The sequence below is a fragment of the Ranitomeya imitator genome, chromosome 2, assembly GCF_032444005.1.
Source record: "Ranitomeya imitator isolate aRanImi1 chromosome 2, aRanImi1.pri, whole genome shotgun sequence".
Classification (NCBI taxonomy): domain Eukaryota; kingdom Metazoa; phylum Chordata; class Amphibia; order Anura; family Dendrobatidae; genus Ranitomeya; species Ranitomeya imitator.
Window position 1 is genome coordinate 361278030 of NC_091283.1, and position 21529 is coordinate 361299558.

General features: G+C 40.8%; 1 protein-coding gene across 1 annotated transcript in view; it reads left to right on the top strand.

Moving 5' to 3' along the window:
- The window catches only part of LOC138663845 (oocyte zinc finger protein XlCOF6-like), a 39635-nt gene extending 24982 nt beyond the window's left edge, over positions 1-14653 (top strand). The window contains exons 6-7 of the mRNA XM_069750197.1: positions 3541-3631; positions 12060-14653. Coding sequence (XP_069606298.1) covers positions 3541-3631; positions 12060-13660 — 1692 coding nt within the window. The 3' untranslated portion in view covers positions 13661-14653. The remainder of the gene's footprint in view (positions 1-3540; positions 3632-12059) is intronic.
- The last annotated feature ends 6876 nt before the right edge of the window (positions 14654-21529 follow it).

The following is a 21529-nucleotide window of genomic DNA, read 5'->3' on the forward strand; positions in this document are numbered from 1 at the left end:
TTTTAGGGCCAGATCTCAAATACATTGGGCACTGTTGACCTTTCACTGGAGGTTCCACCAAGCCTGCGGCTTCAGCTAAGAGGATTTTGCAAACTTTGGCACATAGCCATTAGAGTTCTATACTGGCTATGATGCTGAAATTTGGCATACTAGCTCAACTTTTGCTGCTAAACACGATAAAATTATTACCGGCTATGACAAAATATTTTGGCCGCAATTTTGTGTCAAAGTAGCTTGAAAAACGCGTTGCATAAAATTTATGCCAAACTTTGCCCATATATAACTCAAGACCAAAAACCAATAGTAACTGGTGCTTTGCCCTGTACACCAAACATCTACATGACTTTGCATTGCTGCAATATCACGGGCAAAGCATATGTATTTGTGGAAATATTCACACCCACAAATGATGAAAAACGTAAAATACCCGAATTTTACCTATTTTTAGGTCAAATTTCTCAAAAAGGGTACCCCTAAAATATATTAATTCTGATATCATTAGAAAGAGCACATTTTTCTCTACAAGGATCATTGTTTTTTTTTTTTTTGGAGTCTCTCAGTTTAAGAAATGAAAAATGCCACTGAACATGGTGTTATTTATTAATACGCAATGAATGGTAACTGCACTATTCAAACCCTTGCGTTGGTCCATGGTGGTTATACCACAACCAATTCTCTAAGAATTGGTATTATAATCCTATTAAGAATTGTAATAATGCTGTCTTTCGAGAATTGGCAGCCCCATCGCCTAGGAGCAATGGCCGATAGCCGTGCAAGGCGAGCCTCTGGCGGTCTCTTTATCGCAGGTTCCGAAGCCTGAGGGTGGGTGTCTTTGGCTAGTATCCCAAGCCTAATATTGGGTATCTTTTGTTGGTTCCCAAGCCATAATGTTCAGTCTAAGTGGTCTGGAATTGTTGCTGAATTTCCAACATAATCGGTTCAGAGAAGGTGTATTGTCGGCCCATTGCTGTTGCAGCTGGTGCTGGAATTATTGCAATGATTGACTGCTCGGGAATCCAGCATGTATCATTTCTCACAGGCCAGTGAAAGAAGCTAGCTGGTCCATGAGGATGCATAAAATTTATTAATGCATCATGCTCGTCGACTGAAATTTCAGAAATATTTCCAATCCACCAGTTCCTATCGTAAATGCAGGCAATGTATTGCCCTGGCTGGAGGTTTGCAATTGGCACAAAAGGCATTTCTGATCTGACAGATCTATCTACATGGGCAATGAAAGATGATGGCTCATTTGACACCCTTGAAATGCAAATCTTTTTGTCATCAATTGGCACAAACTAGTGATTTTCTCTTGTTCCAGCAATTGTATGTCCATCTTTGAACCTTTCCTCTTGAACTACCCGTATTTCGTCAATTTTTTTCTTTTGGAACAAAAAAAAAAACTTGATTCCATGCAGTTGCTCGTTGCAAAAGTTGAAAAAATCCACCGGGGTCAGTATTTGGTTTTCAGTTGGGCGTTGAAGACTGGCACAAGCTGCCAACCTCTTTGCTGTCTCTCCAATCCCATCACAGGGCGACTTTCCATGACTGGTACCAAAAAAATTCCATTGAAAGGTCAACAGTGCCCAATGTATTTGAGATCTTGCCCTAAAAATTTACAGAACCTCTTTTCAAACATACATGTACATCCTTATAAATTTTCAGCAAAATCGGAGAAGGTCGAGTGGGGACCAAGTGGACTGACATGAATCATGGCTCCAACACGAGAGATGTCAGTTGAAACAAAGGAGAGGATTATCAACCTCTTAAAAAAGGGTAAATCATCACGCAATGTTGCAAAAGATGTTGGTTGTTCACAGTCAGCTGTGTCTAAAATCTGGACCAAATACAAACAACATGGGAAGGTTATTAAAGGCAAACATACTGGTAGACCAACGAAGACATCAAAGCGTCAAGATCGGAAACTTAAAGCAATATGTCTCCAAAACAGGAAATGCTCAACAAAACAAATGAGGAGCGAATGGGAGGAAACTGGAGTTAACGCCTGTGACTGAACTGTAAGAAACCGCCTAAAGGAAATGGGATTCACATCCATCATTAACACCTAAACAGAAAAAAAACAAGGTTACAATGGGCTAAGGGAATGCAATCGTGGACTGTGGATGACTGGATGAAAGTCCTATTCAGTGATTAATTGCAAATCTGCATTGGGCAAGGTGATGATGCTGGAACTTTTGTTTGCTGCTGCTCCAATGAGATTTATAAAGATGACTGCCTGAAGAGAACATGCAAAGTTCCACAGTCATTGATGATATGGGACTGCATCTCAGGTAAAGGCACTGGGGAGGTGACTGTCATTACATCTTCAGTAAATGCACAAGTTTATGTTGATAATTTGGACCCATCAATTGAAAGGATGTTTGGGGATGATGAAATCATTTTTCAAGATAATAATGCATCCTGCCTGCCATAGAGCAAAAACTGTTAAAACATTCCTTGAAAATAGACACATAAGGTCAATGGTCCATGACAAGGCTCCAACCTGCAAAGCTGATCTGGCAACAACAATCATAGAAAGTTGGAGCCAGATTGATGAAGAGACTGTTTGACACTCATTAAGTCCATGCCTCAGAGACTACAAGCTGCTATAAAAGCCAGAGGTGGTGCGACAAAATACTAGTGATGTTTTGTAGTGTTTGTTTGTTTTTCATGATTCCATAATTTTTTCCTCAGAATTGAGTGATTCCATAATTTTTTTCCTCTGCTTGTTCTAAAAAAATTAACCATTACTGTCTACAACATTTTTTGTTCTTGATTTCTTTTAGTATTTATTAAAGCCAGATAGTTGCCATTTGAAATGACTTTCATTTTGTGCCATGTCTGTGATCTGCTTTTTTTCTACAAAATTAAACAACTGAATGAACATCCTCCAAGGCCGACGATTCCATAATTTTTGCCAGGGGTTGTAGAAAAAAGGGTATTGTCATGATTGCACCATTCACTCTGTCCTGGACTCAGTGAGTGACAGCCCAGCCGCCCTATAGGATCAGGGTATTCCTGAGTTGTCAGTATTGTGAGTGACAGTCCAAACGCCAATCAAGGCAAGGGCATGCTTGGTTTCGTTCAGTTGTCTCCCATTGTGGTTGAATATCTGGATATTTAGATGGTTGACAGTAACTAACCTTAGCTCGGTGGTATGTGTGTGTTTTTCAGGGCTTTGTTTCTGTTCTTTGCCTGCCTGACCTTTGTCCTTGCCTTTGACCATTTATTTGTTTGCCTAGCCCATTTGTCTCACTACCTTCCTGGAATTCTGACCTCGGACTGTTACCTGACTAAGCAATTCTCTTACCCCAATAATTTATGATGAGCTCTCTTGGCATCTGACCCCGGACCTCTTGACTACCCTGTCTCACAACTTGTCCATGTGTAATGACTCATCACATTTTGTGGCTCAGCGTCCTACTGTAAGTATTATATGTTTTATACTTGTGTAATGAAAACAGCAGAGATTGCAGGATTAGAGATGATCGTAGATGTGACGTCTCCATCTGTCTGTGACTTTTACAATATTTGTTTCAGGGTGAAGATCTGACCCATATTAATACTACAGAGACATATGTGAGGGGTGATGAGCGGTGTGAAGAGGAAATTCCCATAGATAACCGCCCAGGTGAGTAGTAACCACTAAATGCAAAGAAGTCGCAGAATCTTTTCATTACTATTCTTACTTCATCACTAGCTGGCACTGCTTTATCAGTGGTGTTGTGTGGTAATATCACAATTAAAGGTCACCATTCTCTTGCTAGACCACTGCATGCTCCTGCACCCCAAACTGTTCCCATTAGTTTGAACATTTACTGGAGTCATTCATTGTTGACTCTATGGGACCAGAACATAAAAATTCCTCCTTATTAGTAGAGTAAATTACATTTAATAATTTTTAATCTTGACCAAATGCGAATTTCTGTACAATAACAGAAGAGTATCCCATTAATTTTACCTTTCAGTTTCTATAAAACAAGAGGGGATTATAGAGAGAGAAAGGGGAAGCGCAGGCTTCTGAGTGTTGTAGTTAGTCTCTAAAGGTATGTAAAGGTATAGTGTGAATTGACTCACTTTTTGGTGCCTTGAGATACTGCATATAGATCCAATCCATGGATCACTCCATTCCTCTTTCCTTGTTTAATAATTTTTAATCTTGGCCAAATGCAAATTTCTGTACAATAACAGAAGATTATCCCATTAATCTTACTTTTCAGTTTCTGGGAGAAAAGAACTGTCTAACTTCAGAGGTTCACGATAAACTATGTGAAAAAAACTTACACCTATTGCATATGTCTCTAAGATGTGCTTGGTTAATGGCTCTAATGACTCCATATCATAAATTTAATGGTGTTTTTGATCCTAAGGAATGCAAATTACTGCACAATCTCTTCTGAAACAGGGAGCACTAATACTTTTTCTACCTTTCTAGACAGGACTTCTATGAGCTCCAATGGTCCTTCATAAATGAGTGTAACTCCGGTTTAGTGCACTATGTTAAAAAGTTCTCACTAAATGTCTAATATTTCTTAAAGAAACTCATCTGACATAAAATACTGCTCCCTACAACAGTTTGGATTGCTGAGAGCTACCAGGTCACACACAATAATTACCTAGATATGTCACAGTTTTTGTGTACAGTAGTTATTGCACAAGATGCTCTAATTTAATCGCTTTTTGCCTTTCCAGTTTTGTTCCTAACCATGCCCCATATTTCACATCTATAAACATAAGGATGAATGACCTCGGGGAGATCAAAACATCCAACACCGCGGAGACACCATCACGTGTTTCTCAACGCAGTGATCCAGAACAATGCCCCCATCCCTTATGGGAAATATGCAGATGCATGAAGAAAAGCCATGGAGACACCATCATGTGTTTCTCAACGCAAGCAATAAATAGCCAGGTCTTTCATCGGGAAGGAACAACCACAGGAAGGGCAGCATCCAAAAAGGAAAACCACCTATGCCAAAACATGGTATCCATCAACAGACAGCTGTTTCAGGGTATTTGCCCCTCATCAGTGTGGAGTAGGAAACTGGCTATTAGGAGCAGTGCCTAGTAAAAGGACCATAAACATAAGCATGAATGACCTCGGGGAGATCAAAACATCCAACACCGCGGAGACACCATCACGTGTTTCTCAACCCAGTGATCCAGAACACTGCCCCCATCCCTTATGGGAAATATGCAAATGCATGTAGAAAAGCCGCGGAGACACCATCACGTGTTTCTCAACGCTGTGATCCAGAACACTGCTCCCATCCCTTTTGGGAAATATGCAAATGCATGTAGAAAAGTCGCGGAGACACCATCATGTGTTTCTCAGCGCTAGCATTAAATAGCCAGGTCTTTCACCGGGAAGGAACAACCACTTGAAGGGCAGCATCCAAAAAGGAAAACCACCTATGCCAAAACATGGTATACATCCACAGACAGCTGTTTCGGGGTATCTGTCTGTGGATGGATACCATGTTTTGGCATAGGTGGTTTTCCTTTTTGGATGCTGCACTTCCCGTGGTTGTTCCTTCCCGGTCAAAGACCTGGCTATTTATTGCTTGAGTTGAGAAACACATGATGGTGTCTCCGCGGCTTTTCTACATGCATTTCCATATTTCACATCTGACATGAGTCACTTTATGTAGTAATAATTTTGAAATTCTTATCCTAATACAAGTGATTCTGAGATTGTTGGGTTTTTCTGTGACACATTGTACTTAACGTTAGTGGTAATTTTAGGTTAATATGTTTTGAGTTTATTTATTGAAAAAATTTAAATTTGGTAATTTTTTTAAGTATTAGAATTTAAACACCATTAAAACAAATATTTAGACTACACACAATATTTAATAAACCGCATTTTTTGTATTTCTACTTTAAGTTGACAGCATTTCTCAAATATTTTATTTTTTTAGGTCTTTAACCCCTTCCCGACCTTTGACGCATACGCTGCGTCATGAAAGTCGGTGCCATTCCGACCCATGACGCAGCGTATGCGTCATGGCAGAATCGCGTTCCTGCAGGCCGGGTGAAAGGGTTAACTGTAATTTCACCTGGCGTGCAGGGACAGGAGGAGTTGTACTTTAGCCCAGGGGGGGTGGCTTCACCCCCCCGTGGCTACGATCGCTCTGATTGGCTGTTGAAAGTGAAACTGCCAATCAGAGCGATTTGTAACATTTCACCTAAAAAACTGGTGAAATATTACAATCCAGCCATGGCCGATGCTGCAATATCATCGCCCATGGCTGGAAACACCTATTTGCCCCCACCCCACCGATCGCCCCCCCAGCCCTCCGATCTGTGGTCCGCTCCCCTCCGTCCTGTGCTCCGCTCCCCCGTCCTCCTGTCCGCTCCACCCGTGCTCCAATCCCACCCCCCGTGCTCCAATCCACCCCTCGTGCACTCCGATCCACCCCCCCGCACTGCGATCCACCCCCCGCACACCGATCCACCCGCCCGCACACCGATCCACCCGCCCGCACACCGATCCACCCCCCCATGCTCCGATCCCTCCTCCCCGTGCTCCGACGCCCGCGCCCCGTGCCCTTATCTACCCCCCCCCCCCCCTTATACTTACAGAGCCTCCCGGTGTCCGTCCGTCTTCTTTCCTGGGCGCCGCCATCTTCCAAAATGGCGGGCGCATGCGCAGTGCGCCCGCTGAATCTGCCGGCCGGCAGATTCGTTCCAGAGTGAATTTTGATCACTGTGAAAAAAACTCACAGTGATCAAAAAAAAAAAAAAAAACAGTAAATGACCCCCCCCCCCCTTTGTCACCCCCATAGGTAGGGACAATAATAAAATAAAGAAATTTTTTTTTTTTCCCCACTAAGGTTGGAGTTAGAACTAGGGTTAGGGGTAGGGGTAGGGATAGGGTTATGGATAGGAATGTGCACACGTATTCTGGTCCTCTGCGGATTTTTCCGCAGCGGATTTCATAAATCCGCAGTGCTAAACCGCTGTGGATTTATCGCGGATTTACCGCGGTTTTTCTGCGCATTTCACTGCGGTTTTACAACTGCGATTTTCTATTGGAGCAGTTGTAAAACCGCTGCGGAATCCGCAGAAAGAAGTGACATGCTGCGGAATGTAAACCCCTCCATTTCCGTGCAGTTTTTCCGCAGCATGTGTACAGCGATTTTTGTTTCCCATAGGTTTACATTGAACTGTAAACTCATGGGAAACTGCTGTAGATCCGCAGCGTTTTCCGCAGCGTGTGCACATACCTTTAGAATTAGGCTATGTGCACACGGTGCGGATTTGGCTGCGGATCCGCAGCGGATTGGCCGCTGCGGATCCGCAGCAGAGTTCCATCAGGTTTACAGTACCATGTAAACATATGGAAAACCAAATCCGCTGTGCCCATGGTGCAGAAAATACCGCGCGGAAACGCTGCGTTGTATTTTCCGCAGCATGTCAATTCTTTGTGCGGATTCCGCAGCGTTTTACACCTGTTCCTCAATAGGAATCCGCAGGTGAAATCCGCACAAAAAACACTGGCAATCCGCGGTAAATCCGCAGGTAAAACGCAGTGCCTTTTACCCGCAGATTTTTCAAAAATGATGCTGAAAAATCTCACATGAATCCGCAACGTGGGCACATAGCCTTAGGGTTAGGGTTGGGTTGGAATTAGGGTTGTGGTTAGGGTTAGGGGTGTGTTGGGGTTAGGGTTGTGATTAGGGTTATGGCTACAGTTGGGATAAGGGTTAGGGGTGTGTTGGAGTTAGAATTGAGGGGTTTCCACTGTTTAGGCACATCAGGGGGTCTCCAAACGCAACATGGCGCCACCATTGATTCCAGCCAATATTGTATTCAAAAAGTCAAATGGTGCTCCCTCAATTCCGAGCCCCGACATGTGCCCAAACAGTGGTTTACCCCCACATATGGGGTACCAGCATATTCAGGACAAACTGCGCAACAATTACTGGGGTCCAATTTCTCCTGTTACCCTTGAGAAAATAAAAAATTGCTTGCTAAAACATCATTTTTGAGGAAAGAAAAATGATTTTTTTATTTTCACGGCTCTGCGTTGTAAACGTCTGTGAAGCATTTGGGGGTTCAAAGTGCTCACCACATATCTAGATAAGTTCCTTGGGGGGTCTAGTTTCCAAAATGGGGTCACTTGTGGGGGATTTCTACTGTTTAGGCACACCAGGGGCTCTGCAAACGCAACGTGATGTCCGCAGACCATTCCATCAAAGTTTGCATTTCAAAAGTCACTACTTCCCTTCTGAGCCCCGACGTGTGCCCAAACAGTGGTTTACCCCCACACATCAGGTATCAGCGTACTCAGGAGAAACTGGACAACAACTTTTGGGGTCCAATTTCTCCTGTAACCCTTGGGAAAATAAAAAATTCTGGGCTAAAAAATTATTTTTGAGGAAAGAAAACGTATTTATTATTTTCACGGCTCTGCGTTATAAACTTCTGTGAAGCACTTGGGGGTTGAAAGTGCTCACCACATATCTAGATAAGTTCCTTTCGGGGTCTAATTTCCAAAATAGGGTCACTTGTGTGGGGTTTCTACTGTTTAGCCACATCAGGGGCTCTGCAAACGCAACGTGACGCCCGTAGAGCATTTCATCAAAGTCTGCATTTGAAAACGTCACTACTTCACTTCCGAGCCCCGGCATGTGCCCAAACAGTATCACTGTACTCAGGAGAAACTGGACAACAAATATTGGGGTCAAATTTCTCCTGTTACCCTTGGGAAAATTTAAAAATTCTGGGCTAAAAAATTATTTTTGAGGAAAGAAAACGTATTTATTATTTTCACTGCTCTGTGTTATAAACGTCTGTGAAGCACTTGGGGGTTCAAAGTGCTCACCTCACATCTAGATAAGTTCCTTTCGGGGTCTAGTTTCCAAAATGGGGTCACTTGTGGGGGGTTTCTACTGTTCAGCCACATCAGGGGCTCTGCAAACGCAACGTGACGCCCGCAGAGCATTCCATCAAAGTCTGCATTTCAAAACATCACTACTTCACTTCCGAGCCCCAGCATGTGCCCAAACAGTGGTTTACCCCCACATATGGGGTATCAGCGTACTCAGGAGAAACTGGACAACAACTTTTGGGGTCCAATTTCTCCTATTACCGTTGGAAAAATAGGAAATTCCAGGCTAAAAAAAGAAAAATTATTTTTTATTTTCATGGCTCTGCGTTATAAACTTCTGTGAAGCACCTGGGGGTTTAAAGTGCTCAGTATGTATCTAGATAAGTTCCTTGGGGGGTCTAGTTTCCAAAATGGGGTCATTTGTGGGGGAGCTCTAATGCATAGGCACACAGGGGCTCTCCAAACGCGACATGGTGTCCGCTAACAATTGGAGCTAATTTTCCATTCAAAAAGTCAAAAGGCGCGCCTTCCCTTCCGAGCCCCGCCGTGTGCCCAAACAGTGGTTTACCCCCACATATGAGGTATTGGCGTACTCGGGAGAAATTGCCCAACAAATTTTAGGATCTATTTAATCCTATTGCCCATGTGAAAATGAAAAAATTGAGGCGAAAAGAAATTTTTTGTGAAAAAAAAAGTACTTTTTCATTTTTACGGATCAATTTGTGAAGCACCTGGGGGTTTAAAGTGCTCACTATGCATCTAGATAAGTTCCTTGGGGGGTCCAGTTTCCAAAATGGGGTCACTTGTGGGGGAGCTCCAATGTTTAGGCACACAGGGTCTCTCCAAACGCGACATGGTGTCCTCTAACGATGGAGATAATTTTTCATTCAAAAAGTCAAATGGCGCTCCTTCCCTCCCGAGCCTTACCATGTGCCCAAACAGTGGTTTACCCCCACATGTGAGGTATCGGTGTACTCAGGAGAAATTGCCCAACAAATTTTAGGATCCATTTTATCCTGTTGCCCATGTGAAAATGAAAAAATTGAGGCTAAAAGAATTTTTTTGTGAAAAAATAGTACTTTTTCATTTTTACGGATCAATTTGTGAAGCACCTGGGGGTTTAAAGTGCTCACTATGCATCTAGATAAGTTCCTTGGGGCGTCTAGTTTCCAAAATGGGGTCACTTGTGGGGGAGCTCCAATTTTTAGGCACACGGGGGCTCTCCAAATGTGACATGGTGTCTGCTAAAGAGTGCAGCCAATTTTTCATTCAAAAAGTCAAATGGCGCTCCTTCCCTTCCATGCCCTGCCGTGCGCCCAAACAGTGATTTACCCCCACATATGAGGTATCAGGACAAATTGGACAACAACTTTCCTGGTTCAGTTTCTCCTTTTACCATTGGGAAAATAAAAAAATTGTTGCTCAAAGGTCATTTTTGTGACTAAAAAGTTAAATGTTCATTTTTTCCTTCCATGTTGCTTCTGCTGCTGTGAAGCACCTGAAGGGTTAATAAACTTCTTGAATGTGGTTTTGTGCACCTTGAGGGGTGCAGTTTTTAGAATGGTGTCACTTTTGGGTATTTTCAGCCATATAGACCCTTCAAACTGACTTCAAATGTGAGGTGGTCCCTAAAAAAAATGGTTTTGTAAATTTCGTTGTAAAAATGAGAAATCGCTGGTCAAATTTTAACCCTTATAACTTCCTAGCAAAAAAAAATGTTGTTTCCAAAATTGTGCTGATGTAAAGTATACATGTGGGAAATGTTATTTATTAACTATTTTGTGTCACATAACTCTCTGGTTTAACAAAATAAAAATTCAAAATGTGAAAATTGCAAAATTTTCACAATTTTCGCCAAATTTCCGTTTTTATCACAAATAAACACAGAATTTATTGACCTAAATTTACCACTATCATGAAGCCCAATATGTCACAAGAAAACAATCTCAGAATCGCTAGGATCCGTTGAAGCGTTCCCGAGTTATTACCTCATAAAGGGACACTGGTCAGAATTTCAAAAAATGGCAAGGTCTTTAAGGTCAAAATAGGCTGGGTCATGAAGGGGTTAAAAAGCTTAAACAACCAATTTTCATATGTTCAAGGACATTTATAAAAAACAATTTTTTTTTTACTGCCATATCATTTTTGGAGTTACTTACAAAATCCACATTCAGGAAGTTTAACCCTTTAGGTGAATACATGTTTTCAATTTTAAAAGGGGAAATAGAAAAAAAATAGACACCGCAATATATTTTCCAACTTCTCCTAAATCAGACAGTATTATACTGTTTGGGCACATGGCAGGGCTTGGAAGGAATGCCATTTGACTGTGAGAACACAGATTTTGCAGGAATAGTTTGTCACCATTTGTAGATCCAAACACGTTTTATCCATATCAGTGATTAGAACCCCTGTCAGTAGTGAAGTTATCCCTTTTGAGGCCAAGGAATAATCACCCCCTACACTGGGCATCTACAAGCGCTATCTCTGAGTGTTCATTCCTCGGCATTAGAAGGTATGACTTCACTACTGACGAGGGTTCTAATCACTGATAGCACCTTATGACTATGTTTTTCTTTGTTTTGATGGATCTCTTCCTTTTTTGGTCACAAATTTGTGGCTAAAACTTGTTTTGTAATTGTTTGAGAAGTGCCATTTTGAATGACCTTTTTTGGACTTTTGTGATTAGCAATTTTCAGATCACCTAAGGTGTCAGGATGGCAGGAAAGGCAGTGGAAGACTGCATAAAATTTTCCCTCAGTGAATTCATCTTTAGGGGTAGTGACTATTTTGACTCCACAGGTATTCTCTGCAAACTAGCACACAGTGGATGTTGGAGAATGACAATTGCAAATATGCCATTTTTGCATTCAATAAGTGGTGCCCAACTAGTGCTTCTGAGGGCATGCATACTGTAAATGTTTAAGTGGGTTCTTCCCATTACTGCAATGCTAAACATGTGGACGCTAACAGTTTTTTCGCACACTGTAAGGCTCAGGATCAAAAGGCACATTTGGCTTTGGGAATGCAGATTTTGCTGAATTGATTTATTTATGGAGGCCATGTTGCTTTTCAATGTTTACTGTTAGATTTTTTAAATGTTTTTGTTTTAGTAAATAATGGAATTTTCCCTCATAACTTACAATATGTTTGGGTATTTTAAAAATGTTATAAAAAAGTAATTCATCATAATTCAGTCAAAAATAATCTTTATTCTTGGCAGATGACTGTAACGGGAGATCAGAGGAACAATTGAAATCTTCAACTTTTAAATTAGATGACCTTGATCTAAATCAAGATATGACTAATGTATATGCGACTATTCCAGATATAGCCTCATCCTTTCCCAACAAAGATCTATTATCTGATCCTTTTAAACAAGTCCCATCTTCTGATTCATCACAGACTGTTAAGAGAAATAAAAGTCACAAAATAGGCATTAAAAATCTAACTGTTCTTACAGCAAACAAGCAATTTTCGAGTTTAGAATATGAAAAAAGTTTCTCCCTCAAAATGTCTTTTGTTACACATCCAAAAATTCACATAGCGGAGAATAGATTTTCTTCTTCAGAGTATGGGAAAAATTTTAGCAAGAAATTAGAGCATGTTAGCCAAAAAACAGTTCACACAGGGAAGAAGTCATATTCATGTTCAGAATGTGGGAAATGGTTTGCAAGTAAGACCTATCTTGTTACGCATCAGAGATGTCACACAGGGGAGAAGCCATTTTCATGTTCAGAATGTGGGAGATGTTTTTCAGAGAAATCAAATCTTTATAGACATCAGAGAACTCACGCAGGGGAAAAGCGATTTTCATGTTCAGAATGTGGGAAATGTTTTGCAACCAAGCCAAATCTTGTTGCGCATCATAGAAGTCACACCGGGGATAAGCCGTTTTCATGTTCAGAATGTGGTAAATGTTTCACAAGTAAGCCAATTCTTGTTACGCATCAGAGAAGTCACACAGGGGAGAAGCGATTTTCATGTTCAGAATGTGGGAGATGTTTTTTAGAGAAATCAAATCTTTTTAGACATCGGAGAACTCACACAGGGGAGAAGCCATTTTCATGTTCAGAATGTGGTAAATATTTTGCAAGTAAGTCAAATCTTGTTGAGCATCAGAGAACTCACACAGGGGAGAAGCCATTTTCATGTTCAGAATGTGGTAAATGTTTTGCAAGTAAGTCAAATCTTGTTACACATCAGAAAAGTCACACAGGGGAGAATCCATTTTCATGTTCAGAATGTGAGAAATGTTTTGCAAGTAAGTCAAATCTTATTACACATCAGAAAAGTCACACAGGGGAGATGCCATTTTCATGTTCAGAATGTGAGAAATGTTTTGCAAATAAATCACATTTTGTTATGCATCAGAGAAGTCACACGGGGGAGAAGCCATATTTATGTTCAGAATGTGGGAAATGTTTTACATATAAATCACATTTTATTATTCATCAGAGATTTCACACAGGGGAGATGCCATTTTCATGTTCAGAATGTGGGAAATGTTTTGCAATAAAATCACAATTTGCTGCACATCAGCGATTTCACACTGGGGAAAAGCCATTTTCATGTTCAGAGTGTGGGAAATGTTTTTCAGATAAATCATATCTTGTTTCACATCAGAGAACTCACACTGGGGAGAAGCCCTTTTCATGTTCAAAATGTGGAAAATGTTTTACAGATAAATCAAATCTCGTTAGACATCAGAGAAGTCACACAGGGGAGAAGCCATATTCATGTTCAGAATGTGAGAAATGCTTTAGCAACAAAAGGAGTCTTTCTAAGCATCAAATATCTCACATAGAGAAAAGTCATATTTAGAAGGTGGGACATATTTTACTGAAAAATCACATTTTTTTTAACCACAAAAGAAAAGTCACACAAGGCGAAATCATATATTTTTGACAAACATTACAAGAAAGCACATAACTGAGAGTTAAAGTAATGACAAATAGGTAAATGAGAAAGCAAGAGAACTTACATTTGAATTAAAATATATGCAGTTACCAACAAACATCTGTTATCTAATAAGCAAATGAAATTCAATATTGCATGTTCATTGAATATTTCTCAGTTATATATTTATATATTCACTAATTGGATAAGAGTAATCCTACACCTGCACACGTTGCAGCTTTGCCTGTGGAATTTTCTGTGCAGATTCTGCATCTCTTGGCAGAAAACGCAGGCAGAAATCCGTGCGGTTTTGGTGCGGATTTTCATCCTTTTTTTCATTCGGATTTGTATGCGTTTTTGTAGGCTAACTAAAGATCTATTGTTTAACAAAAAAAAAGAATTGTAATGCCATTTCTTGTCCAACCTCTTAATTTATATACTGCATTGAAGAATGCTGTTAACACACAGATAGGTAGATGATAGATAACAGATAGATATTAGATCGATAAATCGATCTAATATCTATCTATTCCGCGTGTTTTTTTTCCACAGCATGTGCACAAGAAATGTCAATTTTCCACTGACTTACATTGCTTGTGCACTACACTGTGGATTTGATACAATTTTGCACATCCAAAAAACGCTGTGGATCCGCATCTAAATCCGCAACGTGTGCACATAGCCTAAAACCTCCCCAAAATACCCAGCATTTCTTCCTAACTCCCAATTTCCGCAATCTGCCATTCATCAATCTCTTTCAATTCACAATCAGTGTCTGTCAACAAACATCTTTCACTTTTCTGTACTGCGATAATATACATTTATGTATTGTGAATTACTATTTGCATATATGATCCATTCCTTCTTTGTTGGAACATCTGCTGTGATCTATGCCAATTAAAATATAATGTCTCCTTCTCCTTGTCTCCATTATCTCAATTTGTAACTCTGGGGCCAGATGATATATTCAGAGACCCCCTGTATGGAAATATTAGGGCTACAGCAACATCATATATTTTATACAGAGGTATAGCGTTATCTCCATAGTTCATTAGACAAGGACATGTAGATCAGACAAGGTCCTCATATTTAGGCAGTTTCTATTATTCTCCCACGCTCTTTATATGAACAAGATCTGAGTCTGATTATACAGAGTAGAGAAGCTCCAGGGACAAAGACCCCATCTGGTCCTAACACGCTGGGGGCCAGGCGTGGAGTATCCAGCCACAGGGCCTGGATTCTCTCATTTTTGGCTCTAGCTTTTCTTTTAGAATAAATCACTTTATCATGCAGTCCTGTAGTTATGACTTTATCATGTTTTGTAGGAGGGTTCGTCTGAATCTATCTAAATGTTAAAAATGTATGTGCAAAAAACAATAAATGTCCTACCGAAGTTAAACAGTGGGTGTCTAGTGTCAGTTCTTCTACATTCCATAATAAAAATAAAAAAAAACACATGGAGTCTCCAACAAAACCTGCTCATTATGATTTTATAATTGTAATGACTTTACTCCATAAAATCCTGTTCTGTGCATCAAAGTTGTGTTGGACCTGGATATATTGATAAAAACATCTATGAGGGAGGTAAAATTCCTCCAGAAAAGGAGGGCAACCAGAGCACAGACGAATGACTCTAGCTGGTCAGAGGCTGTCCACACACCCTGATCTCACACTAAATGTTATCAGGGGTATGCCTCTTACTAGAAGCCAGGAGGAGACTGTAACAGTGTCCCCCCCCCAACCTGTACACATGGACCATACTGTAATCAGGCTTACATTAGCATTCCTTGTCCTGTATCTGGTGGGGGTATGCTTGTCTTTGTTCCTCTCTGCAGTGGGCGTCTCCAATACACCAACCTGTAGACAGACTGCATACAGAGTTTCTGGAACATTCTTAGTCATTGAAGCTATGTTTAACCCGTTTCTGCCATTGGACGTACTATTCCGTCCATGTGGTGTGGGCTCTAATTCCCAAGGACAGAATAGTACGTCCAGCACGATCAGCCACGCTCACGGCCGGGTGTCAGCTGACTATCGCAGCTGACATCCGGCGCTATGTTCCACGAGCGGTTATGGACCCCGCCCCCGGCACATTAACCCCCGGCTCACAAACATGATCGCAGTGTTCCGGCGGTATAGGGAAGCATCGCGCAGGGAGGGGGCTCCCTGCGGGCTTCCCTGAGACGATCGGTACAAGGCGATGTGCTCACCTTGTACCGAGCCTCTCCTCCCTGCAGGACCCGGATCCAAAATGGCCGCAGGGCTACTTCTGGGTCCTCAGGGAGGTGGCTTCAGAGCGCCTGCTCAGAGCAGGCGCCGGGAAACCTCCCTACTGTGCACGTCAGATCGCTGATCTGAGACAGTGCACAGCAAAGTGTCAGATCAGCGATCTGTCACTTTAGTGTGATGTCCCCCCCTGGGGCAAAGTAAAAAAGTAAAAAAAAAAAAAAAAAATCCTAAATAAATAATAAAAAAAAATATTCCAATAAATACATTCCTTTATCTAAATGTAAAAAAAAAACAATAAAAATACACATATTTAGTATCGCCGCGTCCGTAACGATTCGACCTATAAAACTGTCCCACTAGTTAACCCCTTCAGTAAACACCGTAAAAAAAAAAGGCAGAAAACGCTTTATCATACCGCCGAACAAAAAGTGGAATAACACGCGATCAAAAAGACGGATATAAATAACCTTGGTACCACTGAAAACGTCACCTTGTCCCGCAAAAAACGAGCCGCCATACAGCATTATCAGCGAAAAAATAAAAAAAGTTATAGTCCTCAGAATAAAGCGATGCAAAAATAATTATTTTTTCTATAAAATAGTTTATATAGTATAAAAGCGCCAAAACATAAAAAAATAATATAAATGAGATATCGCTGTAATCGTACTGACCCGAAGAATAAAACTGCTTTATCTGTTTTACCAAACGTGGAACGGTATAAGCGCCCCCCAAAAAAAAAAGAAATTCATGAATAGCCGGTTTTTGGTCATTCTGCCTCACAAAAATCGGAATAAAAGCGATCAAAAAATGTCACGTGCCCGAAAATGTTACCAATAAAAACATCATCTCGTCCCGCAATAAACAAGACCTCATATGACTCTGTGGACCAAAATATGGAAAAATTATAGCTCTCAAAGTGTGGTAACGCAAAAAATATTTTTTGCAATAAAAAGCGTCTTTTAGTGTGTGACGGCTGCCAATCATAAAAATCCGCTAAAAACCCCACTATAAATAGTAAATCAAACACCCCTTCATCACCCCCTTAGTTAGGGAAAACTTTAAAAAACTGTATTTATTTCCATTTTCCCGTTAGGGTTAGGGTTGGAGCTATAGTTAGGGTTGGGGCTAAAGTTAGCGTTGGGGCTAGGGTTAGGGTTTGGATTACATTTACGGTTGGGAATAGGGCTGGGATTAGGGTTAGGGGTGTGTCAGGGTTAGGGGTTTGGTTAGGGTTACCGTTGAGATTAGGGTTAGGGGTGTGTTTGGATTAGGGTTTCAGTTAGAATTGGGGGGGTTTCCAATGTTTAGGCACATCAGGGGCTCTCCAAACACGACATGGCGTCCGATCTCAATTCCAGCCAATTCTGCGTTGAAAAAGTAAAACAGTGCTCCTTCCCTTCCGAGCTCTCCCGTGTGCCCAAACAGGGGTTTACCCCAACATATGGGGTATCAGCGTACTCAGGACACATTGGACAACAACTTTTGAGTTTCAAATTCAACTGTTACCCTTTGAAAAATACAAAACTGGGGGCTAAAAAATAATTTTGGGGGGAAATTTTTTTATTTTTATTTTCATGGCTCTGTGTTATAAACTGTAGTGAAACACTTGGGCGTTCAAAGTTCTCACAACACATCTAGATAAGTTCTTTGGGGGGGTCTAGTTTCCAATATGGGGTCTTTTGTGGGGGTTTCTACTGTTTAGGTACATTAGGGGCTCTGCAAACGCAATGTGACGCCTGCAAACCATTCCATCTAAGTCTGCATTCCAAATGGCGCTCCTTCCCTTCCGAGCTCTCCCATGCGCCCAAACGGTGGATCCCCCCACATATGGGGTATCAGCGTACTCAGGACAAATTGGACAACAACTTTTGGGGTCCAATTTCTCCTGTTACCCTTGGGAAAATACAAAACAGGTGCTAAAATATAATTTTTGTGTGAATTTTAATTTTTTTATTTTCACGGTTCTGTAGTGAAACACTTGGGGGTTCAAAGCTCTCACAACACATCTAGCTGAGTTCCTTAGGGGGTCTTCTTTCCAAAATGGTGTCACTTGTGGGGGGTTTCAATGTTTAGGCACATCAGTGGCTCTCCAAACGCAATATGGCGTCCCATCTCAGTTCCAGTAAATTTTGCTTTGAAAAATGGTGCTCCTTCCCTTGTGAGCTCTTCCATGTGCCCAAACAGTGGTTTACCCCCACATATGGGGTATCGGCGCACTAAGGACAAATTGTACACCAACTTTTGGGGTCCATTTTCTCTGCTACCCTTGGTAAAATAAAACAAATAGGAGCTGAAGAAAATTTTTTGTGAAAAAAAAGTTAAATGTTCATTTTTTTTTAAACATTCCAAAAATTCCTGTGAAACACTTGAAGGGTTAATAAACTTCTTGAATGCGGTTTTTGAGCACCTTGAGGGGTGCAGTTTTTAGAATGGTGTCACACTTGGTTATTTTCTATCATATAGACCCCTCAAAATGACTTCAAATGTGATGTGGTCCCTAAAAAAAATGGTGCTGTAAAAATGAGAAATTGCTGGTCAACTTTTAACCCTTATAACTCCGTTACAAAAAAATGTTGGTTCCAAAATTGTGCTGATGTAAAGTAGACATGTGGGATATATTACTTATTAAATATTTTGTGTGACATATCTCTGTGATTTATGGGCATGAAAATTCAAAGTTGGAAAATTGCAAAATTTTAAATTTTTTTGCCAAATTTCCGTTTTTTTCACAAATAAATGCAGATAATATCAAATAAGTTTTACCACTATCATGAAGTACACGATAAAACAATGTCAGAATCATCAGGATCCGTTGAAGCGTTCCAGAGTTATAATCTCATAAAGGGACAGCAGTCAGAATTGTAAAAATTGGCCCGGTCATTAATGTGCAAACCACCCTTGGGGCTTAAGGGGTTAAAATTAGGACCATCCTGATTACGGTCACCGTGAATTGGTAGGATGGCTTTTGCATTTTTTATTAATCAAAATTATGTTAACGAAGTACCCTATATAATGTTCATGTATTTTTGCTGTTTATTTACTTATTATGTTTCTGTCTTTGGTTTTAGTGTGTAAATGTACTATTAGGCTACATTCACACGTTCAGTATTTGGTCAGTATTTTATATCAGTATTTATAAGCCAAAATCGGGAGTGGAACAATCAGAGGAAAAGTATAACAGAAACACGTTACCACTTCTGTATTTTACACCCACTCCTGGTTTTGGCTTACAAATTCTGAGGTAAGAAACTCACCAAATACTCAACGTGTGCATGCGCCGTTATTATTCGGCTGTTTTCAAACTCTCTGAGCTCCTTATATTACTGGCCCATATGCTAATTGCATAGAAACAATTCATCCACTTTCTCTTCTGCTTCTCTCATTATTTCAATGGAGAAACTGAGAAGAGAAAGGTTGGCGTGATTTTAACTAGGCAAACTGTACATAACATGGTGATATGACGAGTGCAAAGGGTGTGAAAACAGCTGAATCCTAATAGTATTGTTAAACTAAATCAATATATTTTTTGAGGGATTTTGCTGTTTTACTAAGGTAGTGTGCAAAAGGATCTCACTATATAACTTTTGTAGTGTTCAGCTTTTGTCAACACAACTTGCAGTTTGATGAGTTAGGCAAATCTATGACAATAACATGCAATTTCTAATTCACAGAGTTTTTATTCTGACATTGTGTTCTGTTAACATATCTCTGGACTTAGCTTGGTTTTGCTCCTATAGCTATGTAGTAAGCACTGCTCTGGTACTGTTCCTAGGTAGTAGGCTTGGTTCTGTTCCTGTATCTGTGCAGTAAGCATGGCTGTTTCCGTTCTTCTATAACCTTTAAATAGATAAACAAAATATAATAGGCCCTCCTAATAAGACTTGTAAAAATATAACCTACACAGAAAACTAGGAGTAAAACAGCCATATATATAAAAAAATCAATAGACTTTATTATTAGGTACATACAACACCTACAAGAAGCAAAATGAACATAAACCCTGCTTTAACTAAATAAAAAGCAAACGTGCATTTAAATTACCGTACATGGGGTTCTATTGTGGGATGGTTTTTATTCTATTTCGGATCAAAATAGTGTTACTCATAACCCTATTTTATTTAAATGCACTTTTGCTTTTTACTTATTTAGTTATAGCAGAGTTTATGTTCATTTTGATTCCTGTAGGTTTTGTATGACTTGCATTTATGTGCTGCATGTATACCAACATAAACCAAGCTCAATTTTTGTGTTTTGTCATTATTAGGTACATATAGAACAAAATATATTACATGATTTAAAGGAGATGTTAAAACGGAAGTTGACTTTACCGAGGGTACCAATATACAAGGAACATACTTGTCACAAATTGATTGTACAGAAATAAATATATCTCATAAGTAATATACTGCTCAAAAAAAATAAAGGGAGCACTAAAATCCCACATCCTAGATATCACTGAATGAAATATTCCAGTTGTATATCTTTATTCATTACATAGTGGAATGTGTTGAGAACAATAAAACCTAAAAATTATCCATGTAAATCACAACTAATATCCCACGGAGGTCTGGAGTTGGAATGATGTTCAAAATCAAAGTGGAAAATGAAGTTACAGGCTGATCCAAATTCAGTGGAAATGCCTCATGACATGGAAATGATGCTCAGTAGTCTGTGTGGCCTCCACGTGCCTGTATGACCTCCCTACAACACCTGGGCATGCTCCTGATGAGGCAGCGTATGGTCTCCTGAGGGATCTCCTCTCAGTCCTGGACTAAAGCATCTGCCAACTCCTGGAAAGTCTGTAGTGCAACATGACGTTGGTGGATGGTGTGAGACATAATGTCCCAGATGTGGTCAATCGGATTCAGGTCTGGGGGCCAGTCCATAGCATCAATGCTTTCATCTTGCAGGATCTGCTGACACACTCCAGCCACACGAGGTCTGGAATTGTCCTGCATTAGGAGGAAACCAGGGTCAACTGCACCAGCATATGGTCTCACAAGGGGTCTGAGGATCTCAGTACCTAATGGCAGTGAGGCTACCTCTGGCCAGCACATGGAGGGCTGTGCGGCCCTCCAAAGAAATGCCACACCATTACTGACGGACTGCCAAACTGGTCATGCTGAAGGATGTTGCAGGCAGCAGATTGCTCTCCAAGTCATCTCCAGGCTCTGTCACGTCTGTCACATGTGCTCAGTGTGAACCTGCTTTCATCTGTGAAGAGCACAGGTCGCCAGTGGCGAATTTGCCAATCCTGGTGTTCTGTGGCAAATGCCAAACGTCCTGCACAGTGTTGGGCTGTTAGCTCAAGCCCTATCTGTGGATGTCAGGCACTCAGACCATCCTCATGGGGTCAGTTTCTAACCGTTTCTGCAGGCACATGCACATTTGTGGCCTGCTGGAGGTCATTTTGCAGAGCTCTGGCAGTGTGTCATGATCCCAATGGCAGGGGATCACCAAAGGACAAGCACAGATACAAACAAGCTCTAGGGCGATGGAACCTGAGCTGATCGCGACCCTGAACCTAACACACAAATAAAAGTAGCCGGGGAACGTGCCTACGAT